The following is a 22,212-nucleotide window of genomic DNA, read 5'->3' on the forward strand; positions in this document are numbered from 1 at the left end:
CGGTCCCGCGTCTTCAGCATGCCCGCCACCAAATTGCCGCAGAAGTCACGGGACTGGCGGCCCTCCCGCAGGCATGCCGCCAAAGGCTGGCTGACTGCCGCCCTCACAGCGACCGGCAGGCCGCCCCCACCCCAGCTTGCCACCCCAGGCACGCACTTGCTGCGCTGGTGCCTGGAGCCGCCCCTGTATACAGAGCTCTAAAATATTTAACTGTGACACTATTTTTTGAAAGGCATGACTCAGTTTGATTATTAATTTGCTATATCACATTAGAGTTCTGGATTTCTTAAAATAAAAGATAAAATCTTACTCCCCAATTTCATTTGATTAATGTACATCAATCATGTATATGGATTTGCAGACTGAGGCATTCTTTTTGTCAATTAACCACAACAAATAAGAGTTACCAGTGTAATTCTAATACCATCAAATGATATTCACTGAATGTGCTTACTGAGAAGATAGCTCAACTGCTTTTTACAATCAATATATTAGGATGAAAATAAAAAAAGAAAGTAAGTTGTACTTAATATTTTTAGTAACATCTCACGTTGCTGCAGACGTAGAATGGCAGTTCACTTGCCAGGTATGATTACTTAAATCTATTTTATGGAGCTCATTTAGAAACTTCATATTTAGTCAGCACTTTACATTTTTAAATTTTAAATATTATACTTATTCAGAACTGGTGGTGATTTTAGAGGTGATAAGATAGAAGCTTGGTGAGAATTTTCCTGATATTTGAAGTCCAGCTAACACAATACCATGACATCCATTCCCTACCAATATCAGTTCTATATCAGTAGTTATATACATTTTTTAAAATGCCATTCCTAATTATTAGCTTCCTAAGCTAGCCTTTCATTATCTGTTTATGCTTTGTATGCAGCAAGTGGGTTAATATGACTTGCCTCTTCAAATAATAAATAATAATAATTCAGGTTAATATGGCAAACTAAGTTGAGTAAAGTTCTACTTAAAGATGAATACATTTCAAAATGCATAACGTGCATTAAAAACATTCAAAACCAGACTGGCGTTACCTGAAGGCTCCATAAAGTGGTCTGTACCAGCAGACAAATGAACAAGGAGTAAAAAGCAAGAACCAGAGGATACTCAATCCAAAATCAACCCCTCGTGCAGGTTCAACACAAAACCAGGCCAAACATCCAAAGATATTTAGAAACAGTGTCACTGCATGGACTGTAGAACAAAAAAATAGTTTGTATTAACCTGAGTTTATGCAATAAATATTTCAATTCTTGAAGTATTACCTAAATAAATGTAAAAGCTTAAACAAAATACATCCACATCACTCTTATATCAACATCCTATCTCTGTAATAGACTAGTCTGCTAGTTTCATACACCTGTCTGAAGTAATGATGAAGCTCCCAGTGTAGTTAAGTAATGAGCAAGTAAATTCAAGATTTTTAGAAAAAATAATATCTAGTATAGAGTTTGGAGGGGGGGGGGAGAGATTCAAGATTTCATGAAAATAAAACATATTAACCTGAGGCACTGTATATCAGGATTTCCAGCAAGTACTGATTTACAGCATCAAAGAGTTAAATAGATAAATAAAAGCTCTCTCAGCTGCAGCTGCTGACACTTCTGCTACAGTAATTACTGGATACAAATCTTTGCAAATACCTTCTTATATACTGTTTAATTATTTTCTCTGAAAGTCAGACCAGTAAATATGTACAAGAACATGATGCTAGCCTATTATTAGATATACAGAAGGCCTGTACTGTTCATGACTTTTTAAAAAGCTTCTTAAAGCATACAAAGTAGTCTGTATTTAGCAAGTGAAATTCTCATTTGAAAAGAAAAGAATTACAAATCATAAATCCTTTTAATGCAAATGTTATGCTCTCTCTCAAATGAAATACAGCAAAATTAGTATCCTAACACGAAAGTATTTCACACTGAAACAAAACTATGAGAACTAATTCTATAAAAGCATAAATTCATATTGTATGTTCTAATAGTTCTTATAACAACAACAAGAAGAAATATCTGTCACCTTTACTAATACTCAGAACTATAGTTCTCAGCCTCCTATTTTAGTTAGTACATGCCAATGGCCTATCAGGTATGAGATATCAAAACAGCTATTAGAGGTTAGCTTTTTTCTAAGGTTTGTTAAAGAATTTAAACCAACATTATAACCCAAGAATTAATGAAAATGCATTTAGATTTTTCAGGGCAGAGAAGAAACAGCAGAAGCAAGAGACACTGGAACTCTTACTCTCCAGGTTGTCTGAGGATAAGAACATTACAGTCCGTGTTATCAGCCTCCAGAGGCTAGATGAAGACATGTCCATGCTTCTCTTTTCAGCACTCCCCGGTGGCCAAATCAGGAACAATTTTGCCAACACAAGGGAGACACTGGCCTTGGGGACACAGGGCAAAGTGCAGTAATTATGACTGCCTGACGTTTCTCCCATCTCACACAATCTATCTCTGGCAGCTAAATTAGGGTGACTGGTAAATTTAAGCTCTGGATAACAGTTTTAAGCACCTTTCACCCTATTTACTCCTTAAAATCCAGACCTGGTAAGCAGTTACCGAAAGATCACCACCACCTTCCAAAGCAACATAATCTATCCCTCCCACCCCCCAAAAGGCACTCTTATTCCCAAGTAAGAGCATCTACAGTGAGAGTTATATCAGTATAACTACTGCAGTTAAAATTCAGAGTTTAGTTTACACTGGTATAACTTTTCCATGTAAATATGCTCTTACAGATCCTAGTCTAGTTCTTAGCAGACATGCATCCCCATTGTAATTAATAATATCTTACAGCCTTGTTAACCCTGAGCTCTCTCTCAAACACTGAGGCCCGTTGGTAGGAAAACTTGCACTGCTGCTGCCTGTGCTACACCTACTTTGTGGATAAACAGATGGTTTCATTTTGCAGAACTACCCATCTGATATCTTTGATTAAAAGAAATTCATCTACAGCAGTTTTTGTAATAACCTCTGCTTGAACAGTCTAAAATTTACCATTATTATTCTGGAGAAAGAAGGGCCATTGCCAGAGCACACTATACAAAGAATACGATTTTCCTTTCTCCCTCAGCCCAATAGGACAGTCTACATCTGTTGTTAGTAGTACATAAAGAATAGTGCTCAGTGCCGCTCACTCCTGAAATCACTCTTTAAAATGAGGACTCCTCACTTATACCAAAATCTTAATCTGTTTTGTTTTTTAAATGCATTTAAATTTACCTTGACAGAGTACCCAAAACCTACTAGTTCAAGGCAGAGGCATAGAACGTCCTTGAAAGTGAAGATGGAATGACTGCCTGCTACCTAATTCAGCAAGTGGCAGGGCCCATGAGGGCTGTCAGAGGAGAAGAAAAACGTGGGGAAGGAGTTTTCAGATATTAGAGAGCAGATTTCTTTCCAGGAATTGTTTGTCTTGGTGTCCTCTTTTCCTAGTCTACAACAGTGGATTAAAGAAGAGACAGTGAACTCAGCAAACAATATCCCGCATGAGGAGAAGCTACTTTACTGTGCCACTAGCAGGAAATTGGGAAGTAAATAACCCCAGCTGATAGTGATATGTAGAAAAAGCAGAGAGCCTACCGGGTTGCCCCCCTGGAAATGAATGCCCATAGAGAAGCTTAGACCAAAGCTAAGGAAGCCTGTTCACACACTGAGAACACAGCCTTGGACTTACATAGCGGCTTCAGCTGTTGCCCCCACTTCTTTTGGCCTTCGAAACTCTTCAGAACAAGACTGAGAAACTTAACATCAATAGATGAAGCCTCTTGTCATAGGGCAGAATGGATTCATTCTGAGAGAAGAATGGATTACTTCAGGTAGAATTCAGTATTCACCTTGTAAATTAATCCTGGAAAATGCTGAAAAACCATCTTTCCACAAAGATGTGCAGGTATGGCAGATTACAAATGTTTACGCTCACCCACTCTCCTGACTGAGCCCACTGCAAGAAGGAAGGCCCTCTTAATAAAGAGAGCAAACCGGAAGGCTGTTCTTAGGGCAGAATCTGAATCTACAGGATGAAGTGCTGGTCTCCTTGAATCCTGTCAGGAAGAAGTTTGAAACATCCTGGAGCCAGCAAGACAGGGCAACATCACCCCTGATGCGACACCAGGCCATGAAAATCATCCAGAACATACAATGCTCTCCAGACACATGTAACTTCAGCAAAGAAACCATGCTTGAAGAAACAGTGCTGTTCAATTCACATGCAGCCAGCCTCAGATTAAGGTAGTTGGAAGAGCACAAGCCCTTGAGACGGTAGGTGCTGGGTCTCAGCAAGTGTCCACAGAGATGGGGGGGAGGACAGAAGGGTTTATTAGTAAGATCATCAGGTTTGAAAACCAACAGCACAGGGACCATCACGGAACAAGCAAAAATAAGGTTTGTCCTACCTGCCATTCCTCAAACTCCTAGGCAGAAGAGGGAAACAGCATCCCAATTCCCCACTCCAACTTTATATAAAGCATCATAAAACGAGGATACAGGAGTTGAACATCCAAGAACACAAACATGGAAGCTTGGCAAACACCATCAAGATAATCAACCCAAAAGAGCGTGCCTCAGACTCTGGTAAACAACCTTGAAAACAAAGCTCAAGGCTCCCCTTCTCCCAACATAGTTTGTGACTGAGCCAATCTGCAAGGATGTTATTGTGGCCCACCAGATACGGGCCCTCAGGAAGCCAAGATAGACTTCCACCCAAATTCTCAGGAAGCATGGCCTCTGAAAAATGGGGGAGTGCTAAGAAAATTCCCCTGGTGGTTGACAGAAGCCACCACTGTTCTATTATTTTAACTTATAAGAACATGGGAGTTCAGGGAAAGAAAAGCCCTCTAGTTTAGCGAGGCACAACCCAACAGATGAACATAACAGAGACCGCTAAATGGAAAGGGAGGATTGCAAAGGCCAGAGATGCATTCATGCCCATGGAACTAAATCCACACAGGCTGTTAAGTGTACTAGTATCTTTGGACTGCTCCTTTCAGGGAAGGGGCAGAGGTTCTGTACTGACAGATAGGCACTGAAGCTACCGAAGCATCTGCAAACAGGTATTCAGGGCCACATCCAAACAGTGAAGTTTCTTGTAAGGAGTAAAGTAGGACTAGGTCCAGTTTAATCAGGAAACCAAATTGAGAGAGATACCAGAGGACCCTGTCCTGCATACTAGCAGTTGGGAGGACTGAGGGTCCCTGAATGAAGATGCCATTGAGTTAGAGATAAAGATGGAGGTTGGTAACCAAGTCAATTAACATCTTCAGAAAACAGCCCGTCACTGAGGAAACAGCAAGTGTCAAGGTGTTAAACTGAAAGCATGTGTTACTCAGGGCAACATGCAGACAATGACGTGGAAAGGTGTGTCTCGAAAATCTATCAAACAGAAACAGACACCTAAAAACGGACTGGAGAACTATTCTGGCCTTAGAAGCTGCCATGGAGCTGAACTTATCAGAACTGGGACTGGCTGCCATTATGTCCAGGGGCCCCTGGACCTTGTGGAGGCAGAGAAGTTTCTGAAGAGCTGGGTAAGCTGTGAAAAAGCATTGCAAGCTGAGGAAGGATGATAAATACCAAACAAGCAGGCAGGCAGCTTGCTAAGGCAATGAGTATCCCCAGAGGGGGAGCCTCATCACTCTCGTGGAGACCAAACCACCTAGGCATTCTCCTAAGTAGTATGTGTCACAGAGTCTAATCAAATGGCCAGCCTCAGCTGAGACCCACACATGGGGTGGGGAGCACTGAGAGATCAGGTTTCCACCCATTTCCCCTGTCCTTAAGCAGATTCCTCAGGTTCCCAGCTTTTGGCCTTACTCTTTTCTCTTTCTTTTTCTCATCCCCTCTTTCTTCCATAGTGTGCCTGAAAGACAAAGAAAAGGAATGAGAGGCCAAACTAAGGAAAACACAAGAAAGCCAAGTTAAAGCTTCCATCTTCCAAGGTGAAGAGAGAGGAGGTGTGGTTGAAATTAAAATAATCAGGGGCAGGCCTTCAGAACTCTGTCTCTTTGCTTCCAGTTGTTGACATTATAATGCTGTCTGTTCCTTAATCCACTGTTGTAGGATGGGAGGAGAGAGAGAGAAAAATACAGTGTTATTATAATTCCCATTTTGTTTTCCCCACCCTCCCTAAGCTTGATGTTTGACATTTTTAGAAATCAACCCCATAAATGGCTGGAGTTAGAAACTAATGCTGATACCATTTGAAATACTGAATTCCAAGCTTTCAGACTGGATATGGATTTAAAGCTATATCATACTTATTAGCGAGTGACTAGTTTTGCATTTTACAGTGATTTTTTTTTTTTTTTTTTTAAAGAGTGGTGATCCAATAATGAATATAACAAGTTGTGGACATCAAACTAGAGTAATTTTCATGGGTAATACTGAAAGTTGACTACTTCTGATTCATACATGGAGTTCAAGTTAAAAAAAGATTACCAAGTAATGGTGTCCAGATTTGCTCAAACTGTAATCCTATTGGAAAAGTGAGAGGAGCCTGAAACCCACATCTGTGTCCAACAAGGAAAATGCCAATACACGAACACTACAGTTGTGGTGTAAACATACCGTATCCAAGCAGCCACAAGCAACTGGAGAAGATAACACTGATCACAGCACAACGTACATTAAGATCTTGTATTACATTTTCCCACTGGTTGCTGGCAAGCTGCTATGATCAAGACAGAGCAGTGTATTTTGAAATGGTGCAGACTAAGCACAAAGCCTGCAGGGACTATGCTTTGAGTACCTCTGGTGTAGACAGGATAGTTTAATGTGGACTATATTCTTTTGTTTATTTACACTATACTATTTATCTTTTTAAAGAGACTAAATCAACATTTAATTGTAGGCAAATTATTGTACAAGTATAATGTGAACAATCACAAGGCTATAAATTCTAAATGTGGCTGAGTGGCTAGAGCACTAAACTGGGTCTCAGGAGGCCTGAGTTCTACTCCTGGCTCTGCAACTGGCCTGCTGGTTGACTGGGGACAAGCCACTTCACCACCCTCTGTTTCCCCATCTGTAAAATGGGAATAATGACACTTAGATCCCAATAGATAAAAGGAGGTATTGATGAAAATCACAGCAAAAGAGCTAGGTATTATTACTATATTTAATTTGAAATTTTAGGAAAACTTTTTTTTTTTTTTTTTTTTAACTTCCACTTATGTATAAAAACGCAATTAGAATTAAGGCAGTCAACATTTGGAGATTAGTTTGATTAGTCTTAATACTGAAGCTATCCTTAGCCATAAAAAAGATTATTTTATTTCAACATCTCACTTTACATTGGCATTAGGTCAAAATAACAAAATGTACAGACTGTTAGGGTTCAGTAATTTTTTACTTACACATCCATAGGTAGTACATAATCTTTACTGTCTTCTGGAATTCTACAGGAATGTCCACAGAAAAATCCTGGTAGAAACAAGGACCCACTGGAAAATTCCCAGGCAGAGGAGGCCAATTATTTTTCCTGCCTGCAAGTAAAAAAAAAAAAAAAAAATTAAAAAAATACAGTTTAATACAATTTTATTATTTTCTTCTCTGAATATTAGAAAGAGATTTGCCTATTAAATTTGAACTGCTTTGTTCTCAAATTGTCTTATACATAGGATTCCTGCAGACCTATTAATAACTTGAACTAAAAAAACAGAGTCTAACAATCCACTCTATGAAGATGACAAACAGCAGAGCTGATAATGGAATGCAGCTGGACCAAGGAAAGAACAGGGTCTTCACTGGTCTGTGCAGGTGACAGATGGGTCTCATGAAACAACAAGAAAACAGAAAAGTTCCCCAACTACTTCAGGTAAAAGAAGCAGGAGCAAGCAGAACAGAAGCCCTCAAAATTCCCTGGAGCTACAACTTAAGTGTACATGCCCCCTCCTGTGGTCCATACTCAGCAGGGTCCTGTAGAAGGTTGGCAAATGAAGAGCATCATAGCATCAGATCGACTGAGATGGCTGTTGTACCTTGATTTGGTAAACAAGTCCCTGTCTCTTTCTCTCAGACTCCCATTAATTCTAGATCTGTGAACAAAAGGCCCAGTACTTCATGTGGATCTAGCACAGTTTGTAGTCTTAACTTTGCTGAATAAAGCAGGGTGGATGAAAATCAATAATTTGTTGTTTTTATTTTAAAAGACTTATTAAATTTAAAACATTTTATTTCAATTATATACATTTTTCTTTTTAAAAATAAAATTATTTTAAATTAAATTTGAAATTATGATAGCCTATCCAGTTTACTATAATCTATTAAAACATTTAAATTAAATAAAAAATAATATTCAAGCAATACATGTTTGCTGTCAAGGTTTTAGAGACAGTAAAACCACTGAACTGGTAGAAGTCACTGATTGGCTAAGTACATGAAGCAAATTTCTGTTTATGTGCTAAACCAGCTTTTGACAGCAACAATCCCTTCTGTAGGTTCAGAGAGAATATTTTCTTCTTTTCAGCAAACTCAACTAGTTCCATCCAATGACTAGTTCATTAAAATTGGGAGTTGGAAAAGTAGGAAAGCTTGTTTTCCCTTTTCAATCTATGAATAAAAATGAGGTATGAGAGGATGAGATCTACTAGTTTTAAAAACGAATGACATGGTGACCAGAAACAATCAAGTCAATCCTTCCTTTTTTACTTATGTATACAGAATATTTAAGGTAGTCTTATTTAACCATTAAAAAGTATTTTAAAATACTGTTTTTGTGGATTTTTAATTAAATTCCAATTTCCGTCCAAATGCAGCTTGACAAAAACATCACACGTGAAACATTAATCATGTAGTAAATAGGAAATGCATCATTCACCGTTTTCGAACACAATAAAAATGTAAAAATTAAGAATCTGAATAAGTATGTTAAGCTACGTAACTGCTTAAATAAATATGTTTAGAATAGATATAGTGTATCTTCCTGGTTAGGAAAAAAGTACCACCAAATTTAGTGTAGAGGCTACAGTTCGTTGTAAATTAACATATTTTAATGATTATACCAACCAATAGCAATCCATCTTTCTTTAGGGAAATAACTAAAAAATGCAAAACAAGATTAAAATCAATGCTTCAGATCTAAGATTCATGTTAGCTGATTTAAATCATGATTCAAATTAATCCACTCGCTAAGTGCACAAGCCTGAAGAAGAGGGGCTCATCAAGTAAAGTGATCTCTTCTGTGGTACAGTCAAGAAAGCAATACACATCAAAGGCCTACCACTCTAAGGTTTGGAGAACCTTTGTGAACTTGTGTGACAAAATGAGGATATTGCTCACCAGTCACCCTAGATTTCCTGCAAGCTGATCTAGTCATGGGCTAGAGCAGCATTTCTCGCATGTGGCCACCAATGGATTTTTTTGTGGCCTTGACAGCCTCCCAAGCATGAGTGGAGATGTGGGGGCGGGGAGGAGAAGCTGTAGCCCCTCCCTGTAGCTCCCAGCTGTTGCTCCTGAAGAGCTGTTACCAAGGGCAGTGAGATGCACCACCCCGGTGTTTGTGCTGGCACTGGCAGCAGGGATGGGCACCCTGCATCACAGCGCCTCCTCGGGGGCTCCAGGCAGCACCTCTGGAGACATGAGGCCGGTGTGCGCAGTGCCGGAGACAGCTCTTATCACTGGAGGTGGCTGTGGTGTTTGGCTGCTTGGGTGCTCCCCTGGCAGTTCCCCTCCACCCTCCCAGTCAGGGTACAGGGAGCCTGGGACTCTGCAGGTGGCAGCTGAGTGCCCGACCCACCTTCTCCCGGGTGGGCTCTTGCTGAAGGGCCATGGGAGGCAGGGACAGAGAAAGGGGTCGGCGCTTCCCCCTCCTGGGGCCGCACTCGCTGTTTACAGTTGCTGTAGCTACTGGAGCAGCTCAATGGCTTCCGGCTGCTGCAGGGCTTGGCAGCTCCACAGCAGGGTGAGGGACTCCTGCTCCATGACATGCTCCTAGCGCAAGAATAGGAGCAAAGTCAGGGTAGAATTGTTGTACATATATCCACCTTTTACCAAAAAACAAAAGAAACAACAACAAAAAAGATAACATGCAAAGCACCTTATTTGTGTTACTGTTGTGTTTGGGTCCCGTAAAGAATTGAGACAACTGTACATTATTTTTATTATTGAGTCTTGCAAAAAAACCCTACATAAATAAATTACTACGGCTGTCAATTAATCGCAGTTAACTCACATGATTAACTCAAAAAATGTATCGCAATTAATCGCACTGTTAAACAATAGAATACCAATTGAAATTCATTAAATATTTTTGGATGTTTTCTACATTTTCAAATATATTGATTTCAATTACAACACAGAATACAACGTGTACAGTGCTCACTTTGTATTTATTTTTGATTACAAATATTTACACTGTAAAAAACAAAAGAAATAGTATTTTTCAATTCACCTAATACAAGTACTGTAGTGCAATCTCTTTATAAAGAAAGTTGAACTTACAAATGTAGAATTATGTACAAAAAAATAACTGTATTCAAAAATAAAACAAAGTCCACTCAACCCTACTTCAGCCAATCGCTCAGCCAAACAAGTTTGGTTAAAATTTGCAGAAGATAATGCTGCTCACATCTTGTTTACAATGTCACCTGAAAGTGAGAATAGGTATTCGCATGGCACCTTTGTAGCCAGCGTTGCAAGGTATTTGTGTGTCAGATATGCTAAACATTCTTATGCCCCTTCATTCTTTGGCCACCATTCCAGAGGACATGCTTCCATGCTGATGATGCTCGTTAAAAAAATAATGCATTAATTACATTTGTGACTGAACTCCTTGAGGGAGAACTGTATGTTTCCTGTTCTGTTTTACCTGCATTCTGCAATATATTTCATGTCATAGCAGTCTCAGATGATGACCAAGCAAATGTTTGTTTTAAGAACACTTTCACAGCAGATTTGACAAAACGCAAAAAAGGTACCAATGTGAGATTTCTAAAAATAGCTACAGCACTCGACTTAAGGTTTAAGAATTTGAAGTGCCTTCCAAAATCTGAGAGGGATGAGGTGTGGAGCATGCTTTCAGACGACTTAAAGGAGCAACACTCAAACAGAAACTACAGAACTCAAACCACCAAAAAAGAAAATCAACCTTCTGCTGGTGGCATCTGACTCAAATGATGAAAATGAACATGTGTCGGTCTGCTCTGCTTTGGATCATTATCGAGCAGAACCCGTCATCAGCATGGATGCATGTATTCTGGAATGGTGGTTGAACCATGAAGGGACAAATGAATCTTTAGCGCATCTGGCATGTAAATATCTTGCGGCATTGGCTACAATAGTGCCATGTGAACGCCTGTTCTCACTTTCAGGTGACATGGTAAACAAGAAGTGAGCAGCATTATCTCCTGCAAATTGTAACCAAACTTGTTTGTCTGAGCGATTGGCTGAAGTAGGACTGAGTGGACGTACAGGATCTGAAATTTTACATAGTTTTATTTTCGAATGCAGTTTGTTGGTTTTTTTTACATTATTCTACATTTCTAAGTTCAACTTTCATGATAAAGAGATTGCACTACAGTACTTGTATTAGGTGAACTGAAAAATACTATTTATTTTGTTTTTTACAATGCAAATACTTGTCATCAAAATAAATATAAAGTGAGCACTGTACACTTCGTATTGTGTTGTAATTGAAATCAATATATTTGAAAAATGTACAAAACATCCAAAAATATTTAAATAAATGGTATTCTATTATTGTTTAATCGCTTGACAGCCCTATAGATTATAATGCTTTGCATGAGTATATGTGCATATTTATGTGTTTTTCCTAAAGTAATTAAGTATTTTAGGAAAAATTGTCAGAGCAGCAGTGCCAGCAAGAGCTGGTGGCCACATATTGAGGCCACCAAAAAAATTTGTTGAGAACACCCCAGGGCTAGAGTCTCAGTTCTATTAGAGTTCAGGCTGTAGCAGCTCCTGTGCTCAGAGGTTCAACAAACAAACAGTTTCAATAGTATGTTACCCTAACCAGAGGCGCCAACTTTCTAATGTGCCAGGGGGTGCTTCCCATGGCTTGCCCCCACTCCAGCCCTTCCCCTAAGGCCCTACCCTGCCTCTTCCTGCCTCCGCCCCCGAGCATGCCCTACTCTTGCTCCTCCCTTCCCTTCCCCCCCCCAGGGCGCAGAAAAGCTGATCGTGGCAGACAGGAGGCACTGGGGGGTAGGGGCTCATCAGTGAGGCCGCCAGCGGGTGGCAAGTGCTGGGGGGATGGGGAGGAGCGAATCGAGCATGGGGCTGCTGACGGGTGCTCAGCACCCCCCCTTCTCCCTCCCCCCCCCCATTGCATGCTCCAGCCCCGGAGCACCCGCAGAATCAGCGCCTATGACCCTAGATTCCTGAAGGCTATAGATAAGCTGAGACTGGCAAATAGTTACCAGATTTCCATAGTTACCCGATTTCCACAGGGACTTGAAACGTTATCATTAGTTATCATTTGTATTACTATGGCATCTAGGAGGCCTAGTCATGGACCAGGACCCAACTGTGCTTGGTGCAGTACGAAATGGGGGGGGGGGGGGGGGGAAGACAGTCCCTACCCCAAGAAGCTTACAATTTATGTATGCGAAAAAAGAAAAACAGATTGATACAGACAAATAGATGGAGTACAAGGATACAATGAGACTGTAGTGGTAAGCATAACAGGCACGCCAACAGCCTAACCATTTTCAAGTTTTTTGTAGGCGTCACAGCAAAAGGAGAGTTTTGAGGAGCGATATGAAGGACGATAATGAGGTAGCTCAGGGACTGCCTCCTAAGTACATGAGGAAGCAAGAGAAAAAACAAAAAGGTGCTTGTTTTAAAAAGTAATAAGTGGGCAATGGAGTCTTGCCTCCTGGTATGCGTCGACCCCTCAGTACAAATTAGAGATGATAGGCAGAGTGGAGACTGACCATGTGTGCACTCTGTTCCTCAAAGCAGCACCCTAAAACCCCCATATTCACCACTGTCATACAATTATGGTATGTTTTATACAAAGTATGCCTTGTGAGGTATCATTTTAAAGTCTTGATCTGTTGAACATTAATATCCTGTTGGATTGTCTGTGCTATCATCATATGTGCAGTTATCAAGTTTTGCTATGTGCATATTACTGAAATATGTTGTGAGTTTGGGAACACCCCAAACCAGCAGGGATTAGCCAGACATGCATGGCCCATTAAAGGGGAATCCACTTGCCCAGCAGCCATCCCAGAAGAATTCTCAAAGAGAGAGCACATAGACAATGGAGACTGCTTGATCAATGGGGTTGGACTCCCATGTCACAAGCAAGACATCTTTCCAGAAAGCTGGAAGAAATTATAAAGAGGGGAAGTGACATCATGACTTGGCCTCAATCCCCCCACAACTCAGCACCAGGAAGAAGGTCTGGAGGACAAAGACTTTGAACTGAAGAGAGTGGTCCTGGGTTGGAAGAGAGTCCAAGCCTGTGTATTGAGGAACTATACCATCTGTCAGGATGAGACAGATTCAAATCTTGCTTGATTCAAATCCTGTTCTGTTTATAGAATTTAGACTGCGAATTTGTTTTATTTCTTAGGTAACCAGCTTTGATCTCTATGCCTGCTACTTATAAATCACTTAAAATTTATTTCTGTAGTTAATAAATGTGTTTTATATTTTACTTAAAACTGTGTGTTTTGGTGGAAGTGCTTGGGAAACCTCAGTTTACAAAGGCTAGTGTGTGACCCCTCTACATCAAGGGACGCACGGACTGGATAATGAACTTACACTGGTCAGGCTTCTGATCAGGGCAAGACAGTACAGTTCTGGGGTGCAAGGCTGGGTAGCTGGGGGGGAATTGGCTGGAGCCTCTCTATTGTTGGTCCATGAGTGGCTGGCAAAGCATTTATGTAATCAGTTGGGTGTTACTCCTGAAGGAATTCTGCGCCCTTGGGGGGGGGGGGGGCACAGAATTCATTCTGTCCGCAGATTTCTTGGGTCCCCCACAGAAAAATGGGGGAGCAAAGAAATCTGTGGGGAACACATGCCCCTTCCGCAGCAGCCCGGACGCATCTGCTGGGAGCAGCTGGCAGCAGAGAGCAGATCACCATGCAGGGGGAGGCTCGGTGTGCGTTGGTCAGTGGAGAGATGTTAAGGGGGTGGTGGGGCTGGGGGCCTGCCTGTGTGAAAATGAGTGAGAGACTCCTTCTGTCCCTCTCCTAGCTGTTGCTGCATCCTGGGTTCAGAGGCGTAGAGCTGTGTGAAGCAGGCTCTGTCCCTGAGGCAGAGCAGAAATGTAACAACTGAACAGGCAAGCGGCTAATGTTCCCATTGTTAGTTAATTGAGGCTCTTTTACCTTGCCAGAATGGTGTAAAGGAGCCTTATTGTAAGTGACAGTAACAGAATCCTCAGATAGGAAGGTCAATGTGGTTTCTCGCTTTTTTTTTCCTGTGTCAGAGAGTCACAATGCGGTTAGATTACAGCTCAGGATCTATTTTTCTTATCCATTTAAAAAAAAAAATGCAGGACAATGATTAGCAAAACTGTATGACTTTCATGTGTGAAAGTCTGAGCAATTTAAAGTGACAGTCTACTTTAGAGAACACCAAACACCAAAATAAAAGTAATGTAATTTAAATGAAAATCCAGGATTATGACTGGAATGCAGGGTTTTGGTTACCAAGTATTTGTAACTTAACTTTCATGTATTTAGGAAATGCTGAACAGTTATTGTGGTTTCTTTTCTGTATGGTAGTTTAAATAAATTACCAAATAAGTGAAACTGGTGTGATTATATTGCATTATTTTGACAAATAAAATATGCAACATTTTGCAGAATTTTGGATTTTTTGGCACAGAATTCCCCCAGAAGTAGGGTGTGGAGGTCTGTGTAAGTACAGTATCTGCCAAAGGTTTGTGGCTTAGCAACAGCATCACACTGTAAGAGGCAACCCAGGTTGGTGGGTAAGAAGGGTTCTGCAGTCCCACAATCCAGGCTGCACCCCGGGAACCCATCACACCCATGTAGGTAGAGCCTTGAAAGTGAATCCAAACAGCTTATGTTTGATACACTAGGAATGGGGAGCTATTCAAAGAGAGATGAGATAAATCAAAGCTACAGGTTAGGAAAATGGATCTTTGCGTCAACATTCTGAACTGATATGTGTGGGGAAAAATGCATTTGTCAAGGCCACAAAGGATTATAGTAACTGAGGTGCAAGACGATGAGAGCTTAGATGATAGTTTTACCTGTGTGCATTCATAAGAAAAGCTGTATCTTAGAGATATTATGCAGAAAGAATCAGCAAGATTTTGATATAGCCTAAATGCGAGGACCGAAAGAGACATCCAAGTCAAAGATGACGCAGAGATTGCAGGCCAGAGTGACAGGTAGAATGGTAGCGTTGTCCACAGTGATCAAAAAAAGAGATAGTAGTGAGGGCTTGGTGTATGGGAGAAGATTAGGAACTCTGTTTTAGCCAAGTTTAGCTTGAGCTGTCAACTAGACATCCCCAAGGAGACGTCAGAGAGACAGACCGAGACTTTAGTTTGGATAGAAAGAGAGCTAGACCTGAGAGTAGTTAGCACACAGATCATAGTTAAATTTGGGTTTGTGCACTTTCTGAGGCTGCCCAGAGATCAGGCACAGAGGAAAAAGAGAAGGGGACCAAGGACAGAGTCCTATGGAAGGAACCCTCACAGAAAGTTGGTGGGCAGATGAGGAGAATCCTCCGAAGGACAATTAGAGAGGTAAGGAAAAGAACCAAGAAAGGAAAGAATCACAGAAACCAAGGGAGGACAAGATTTCAAGAAGAGCATGATTGACTGTGTTGAAAGCAACTGACAGGTCAAAGAGGATGGAGATGAGTACTGGTTCTGAACGTTAGCTAAGAGGAGGTCATTAGAGACTTTGGTGAGAGTGGTTTCAGTGCAATGCAAGGGACAGAGGCTGGATTGGAAAGGGTCTAGAATGGAATTGGAGAAGAGAAACTCCAGGCAGTGATTGTAGAGAATGCATTTAACATGCTTAGAAACGAAAGCAAGCAGGGAGATGGGGTGTTAGTTGGAAGTGCAAATGGGGTTAAGGGAGTTAAACGGCTCCTCCTCCTTTTTAACTCCAAGGCTTTACCTGGGATTTCTATCCTTAAATTCTGTCTTTACAAGCAGTATATTTAGTGCGGGGGTGGGCAAACTTTGGCCCGCGGGTCGGATCTGGCCCCTCAGGGCTTTGGATCCGGCCCGCAGCGCCGCTGGCACCACGTCCCTGCGGCCCCCGGGCGGGGGGGCAGAGGGCTCCATGCGTTGCTCCTGCGTGCAGGCACTGCCCCCCACAGCTCCCATTGGCTGGGAACGGGGAACCGTGGCCAATGGGAGCTTCGGGGGCGATACCTGGCGGCGCAGCAAGGGCAGCACACACAGAGTCCTCCGCCCCCCTCCCCCAGGGGCCGCAGCGCTTCCTGGAGCAGCGCGGGTGCGGCGTGGGGCCAGGGCAGGCGTGCTGGGAGCCTGGCCTGGCCCCGGTACGCGCCGCTGCCACCCCGGAGCCGCTTGAGGTAAGCGGTGCCCTCCTGCACCCCAACCCCCTGTCCTGAGCTCCCTGCTGAACCTTGCACCCCAACCCCCTGCCCTGAGCCCCCCTCCCACAGTCTGCACCCCTCCCCCACCCAAACCCCCGCCCTAGCCCTGCATACAATTTCCCCACCCAGATGTGGCCCTTGGCCCAAAATGTTTGCCCACCCCTGATTTAGTGAGAAGAGGAGAGTTGCAAAGTTTTCCTGGAAACTCACTACTGTATAACTTTTCACTATTATAAGATCACACTGTAGGCTTGGGCTCTGCCAGAATACTGGCCCGAGACACCGACTGCCTTTCACCTGAACCTAGAAATCATCCTACCCACATTTGGTCCCAACTCCAACACTCTGACAGAGAAGGCTACATTATCTAGAAGTACACAGAGCCCTGTCTCTAGGTGGATTAGAGAACGGATTAATTTCCTGTTGCAACATAAATCTCTAATCAACAGAATCTTTTAAATCTCACCTTTCCTGTTTTGAACACAGATTTACAAGACTAGCTAATAGGCTTCTGCCGACACTTTTGTCAAGCATTACAGCATAGGATTGCTATTGTGATCTTTTGCAGAACGTGATGCAAATTATAATCCCACCCATAGTAAAAAAAAATAAACTGCTTTTGAAAGTCCCAAGTATCAGTACAAAAGACCCAAGAATGGGGGAAATAATATTTTCTAATTAATTTTCTTACTTTGAAATAATCTATACCGATTCAGACCCTTATTCTGTAAAATTTAGATGCCTGCCTCTCTTATTACTGAGAGTTTTAATGCAGATTCACTGACATGTTCAGATTTTTCATAATTACTCAAATTGTTAATGACTATTAAATAATAATGTCTGAATTTTTTTTATTTGGTACAGCTTTCAAAATATTCAGCTGAGGACTGCGAGATGACTAGAGGGCATACAAGAGGGTCTGACATCCCACAAGAGGTTTCTGTCTCCAACTACTGGTTGGAAAGACCTACAATCCAAGATCCAGTCTTGACGGGCAAGGTTGCATTTTTCAATTAAGTTCTCTTAGCTAATACATGTTAGCTTCCCCAAGGCTAAAATAAGGCCAGCTAACAAAGCTTCAAATGTGTTCACCTGCATCTTAATTGCGCTTTTCAATATCGTTAAGCTAAATCCAGTGAGCTTTACACACTGACAAACACACATCCAATATACTCATCAAAATATACTCCAAGCATCTGGACTAGTACAGAAGAGATTAGTAAAGAAAATTAACAAGTAAGGAAATTTTCTCCTTCACTTGTGTCACATAATTCCCAATCTGCCATGCCTCTCATACCCAAATGATAAAACCTAACCTTTCCCCTTTTGATCCTTAGGGACTAATCTTTTCTCTTTCCAGTGATCCAAAAGAAGCCTTCAGATTCCTCAAATTTCTCAGAACCCTTGGTGCTCACTGCTGCAACATAAGAGAGGCATAATAAGAAACAACAGGTTCCAGGCATCCTGAAGCATGTCTGGGATCTCAAAATTCCCTGTTCCTTAAGATGCAGTAGAAAGGAATAAGACTGTTCCTAAGGACTAGAAAAGACAAGCTGAGGGAATAAGGCATATCAGACCATCAGTAAAATTTAGCTGTGAAGAGGATGAAGGGCAATAGGTGGAGGGGAAATTTTGAAAAGACTGCATACAAACTAATGAATAAAGAAAACAATCGGGGGGGGGGGGAGGAGGGAAGATAGACGACGACTAGCAGCAGAAAAAAACCTAGATTATCAAAAAAGTAAAGGTGATTATAGAAGGAAAATTTATCTGCAATTATTTTTCTTTATTAAAAAAATAGATCCCCAACTCCTGGGTCCTTGATTCCAACAAGTGACGGACAGGAAATTCCCCAAATATTTGAATTCTCAAGTCATTAAGCCGGCTGAGCCAACTGAGTTTTTACAGTGGCCTGTTGTGCTTCCAAATGACAGTTTATTTTCTGAGCACTTGGAAAATCCTGCCAGCCAAACGCTAAGGGCCCAGACCAGGTGCAAGAATCCTATCTTATGCAAAAAAAATAAAGTCACACAAATTCAACATTGTGTATTTGTTGTTTTTTTCTTGTTTCAGCCTGAACTTTTTCTTTTAAAGCAGACCATCCCCACATCCAAACTTTCCAGCACAATGTCCAGGTTACAACTTGCCATTTTTATACCATGCTCCCCAGTAGCAGGTTTCTGCAATTAAAAATTTGCACTAGAAACACTAATTTTGCTGCGCATCACACTTACTAAAAAGCAAAAACTAAAGACAAGTGCACGGATAGTGAAATTTAGCAATGAGGTATATAGCAGGACATTGTCACCTTGCAAAAAAAAAAAAATAGATGACGCTTTTGTCTGAACTTTTTTTAATCCATTATTTTTACAATTAACACTCAAGATAATTATAAATAAAAAAAAATTCAGAAAAAAAAAGTTATTTTCACTTTTTTTTTTTTTCCAGTTTGCATACTCTTCACATGGATAACATATCATCAGTTTTACTTTGTCAGCTCTTCAATGAAGGAAACACAACTACCTCCATGTTTGTATAGTGACTAGCATAATGAGATCCTCATCTGGGACTCTGGACACTACCAGTAATGGATAATTATCAGAACATTTCAATTATTTGTGGGAATCTCCCACCCAGCAAAATAGGACAGGAAAAATATGAAAGATAGGAAAATTATTGTACAATGACAAATATTGGCAGAAAAGGAATCAGGCAGGTGTAGTATACAAGACTACTTTTAATTAAATTTTTAAAAATTTGAATGGTTTCAAGTAGTTAATGTTACTTTAATTTAAACCAAGAATAAAAACCAATAGTTAATACAGTTCCTGAGTTGGTTTCATTATAGCTGGTTGCGTACTGGGTGCAGGTGCATTAGGCATATATACTGATTCAACAAAAGATTACGTTACACATTTGCACTACAGAAGTTTACCTCAAAAACTAAGTGTGTGATTTTTTTATGCAGTCTTCTGAAAGGCAGATTTCTTTTCCTGAATGAGATCCTAAAAATAAATACTTCAGACCTCTGTTTTAAACAGGCAAGCAGAAAACTGAACTAGTTTCTCAGAGAAACTCAGAATTTCAGAGTTTTAAAACTTAAATCTCTAATAAAAAGAATTAAGATTGTGATGCATACCACCCTGTCGATTGAGATTCTGCATTTCCCTTTCTCTCCGATCTAGTTCTGCTGCTTTTCTTTCTAATTCTTCTTGGCGCTTAAGCAGCTCAGCCTGGGCCAATGCATGCTCCTGAGGAAAAACAAGCACCATTAGATAGCAACAAATGCACAAACTTGGAATTTTTGTTCTTTCGTATATGTTCTTCAATTATGTTGCATTCTCAGTCATGAATCAAGATAGACCTGCTATTTTAATTAATTAATGCAACAACTTGTACCTAATTACAGCACGTGTTTCTGTAAAGCATAGCACTGGTTATTGAAAGTAATGCTGCTTTATAAAATTAACATTGGCCTAAAAGAGTACTTTTATATATGCAATTAGAATTTCTTTTGCAATTAGCTCGTTCCCAAAATGTTATACACAAACCTTTGCTATTTGTGTGTAAGCAGGAGGTTCCTCTGTTGGTTTCATTATAGCTGGTTGTGTACTGGGTGCAGGTGTATTAGGTATTTTCACATTTCCTGGTGGAGGCTAAGAAAAGAAAGTGAAAATTATAAGGACACACTTTCACAAACAGATACTTTATACTATGGAAGACTAAAAAAAAATACAGTAGATAATCTTAAAGGACATAATAGATAACCAAAAATTCTGTGGTAAGCTGCCTGCAGTAACGCTGATCTTTAGGAAAAAATAATTCCTTCTTCTATGATAAAATATTATTTATACAATACATTACTTGCCAGAGATGCAACACAGCATTTTATAAATAATTGTACGCCCAACACAGGAGTTTAAATTGATTCAGATATGAACTGGGGTGAGTGTAATTATCAGTTATGGGAAGCCCAGGAATTAGAAGTGACCTATTTATATAATAAATAAATAGGACAAGGACTATTTAACAGTGATCTCTAGGACTTTTCCTAGCACAGACTTATGTCACCTACTGAATAATTAGTAAGGTAATATACCCTCCTATTCAATTTTTCAAATCTGAAGATAATTGTTCAGTGTTCATAGTCTATTGATTAATATCTCCTTTAATATTTGCTTTTACAACTTATGAATTTCAGGCATTATAAGCACTTTTCAATTATCTGCATGAAGGACTGGTTACAGTTTGCTTCTAATGGTTACAAAATAAGCTTTTTTAGTTGTGCTATTCCTCTCCCACTAATTTCAATATCCCTCCCTCTTCCTCTTTATCCTCTATGCACCACAGAAAGAATGCCTTCATATTCTCCCAGATTTCTGACAAAGATGGGACTTGAACTGACACGAGCTGGATAGGTTAAGGTCAAAGGACTACAGTTTATTCTCTGGAGCTATCCAACAGCAGTGAAAATTTTAATGCTGGAAACCTTTTGGCTCCTTTTTCTGCATATGTGCAGTGTAATCCTTTTACAACAGAACCTCTGAGTTGAACACCAGAATTACAAATTGACCAGTCAACCATACACATTATTTGGAACTGGAAGTACATAATCAGGCAGTAGCAGAGACAAAAAGAAAAAGCAAATACAGTACAGTACTGTGTTAAACGTAAACTACTAAAAAAATTGAGAAAGCAGTATTTTTCTTCTACATAGTAAAATTTCAAAGCTGTATTAAGTCAATGTTCAGTTGTAAACTTTTGAAAGAACAATCATAATGCTTTGTTCAGAGTTACAAACCTCCTTTCCCGAGGTGTTCGTAACTCTGAGGTTCTACTGTAGTTCATGAGCCTTAGGAACATTAGGCTTGAGCCTACCTAGAGATACAAATTATCTTGAATACCATTTTCATTTTTGCTCCCCCAAAGAGCTAGTGGGTACCGTGTACTCTCCGGGGGTATCCCTCAAGCAAGTGAGCCTCCTGTCCCAAGATCGGGGATCAAACCATGACACTGATCTGGGAAAAATAGCGTTAAGAAATATAAGAACAGCCATACTGGGTCAGACCAATGGTTCATCCAGCCCAGTATCCTGTCCGACAGTGGCCAACACCAGATTATTCAGAGGGAATGAATAGAATAGGGCAATTATCAAGTGTTCCATCCCCTGTCCTCCAGTCCCAGCATCTGGCAGTCAAAGGCTTAGGGACACCGAAAACATGGGGTTGCATCCCTGACCACCCTGGATAACAGCTATTGATTAACCTATCCTCCATGAATTTATTTAATCCTTTTTTGAACACAGTTTATACTTTTGGCCTTCACAACATCCCCTGGCAATGAGTTTCACAAATTGACTGACTGTTGTGTGAAGAAGTCCTACTTCTTTATGTTTGTTTTATACCTTCTGCGTATTAATTTCATTGGGTTATCTGTTTTTTGTGTTATCTGAAGGGGTGAATATGGAAGTGTTATTTACTTTCTCCACACCATTCATGATCTTACAGACCTCTAACATAGCCTCCTCCCCCCTTAAGCACCTTTTTCCCAAGATGAACAGTCCCAGTCTTGTTAATCTATTCTCATATGGAAGCTGTTCCATACCCCTAATCATTTTTGCTGACCTTCTCTCTACCTTTTTCAATTTTAATATCTCTTTTTTGAGATGAGGCAACCAGAA

General features: G+C 40.6%; 1 protein-coding gene across 1 annotated transcript in view; it reads right to left on the reverse strand.

Annotated features, from left to right (window-relative positions):
* The window catches only part of SCAMP1 (secretory carrier membrane protein 1), a 74,762-nt gene that overhangs the window by 19,355 nt on the left and 33,195 nt on the right, over nt 1–22,212 (reverse strand). Inside the window, exons 3-6 of the mRNA XM_065406004.1 lie at nt 20,084–20,188; nt 19,672–19,783; nt 7,367–7,495; nt 1,044–1,203 (exon numbers count right to left, since the gene is read on the reverse strand). Coding sequence (XP_065262076.1) covers nt 1,044–1,203; nt 7,367–7,495; nt 19,672–19,783; nt 20,084–20,188 — 506 coding nt within the window. The remainder of the gene's footprint in view (nt 1–1,043; nt 1,204–7,366; nt 7,496–19,671; nt 19,784–20,083; nt 20,189–22,212) is intronic.

Source organism: Emys orbicularis, chromosome 6 (genome assembly GCF_028017835.1).
Source record: "Emys orbicularis isolate rEmyOrb1 chromosome 6, rEmyOrb1.hap1, whole genome shotgun sequence".
Classification (NCBI taxonomy): domain Eukaryota; kingdom Metazoa; phylum Chordata; order Testudines; family Emydidae; genus Emys; species Emys orbicularis.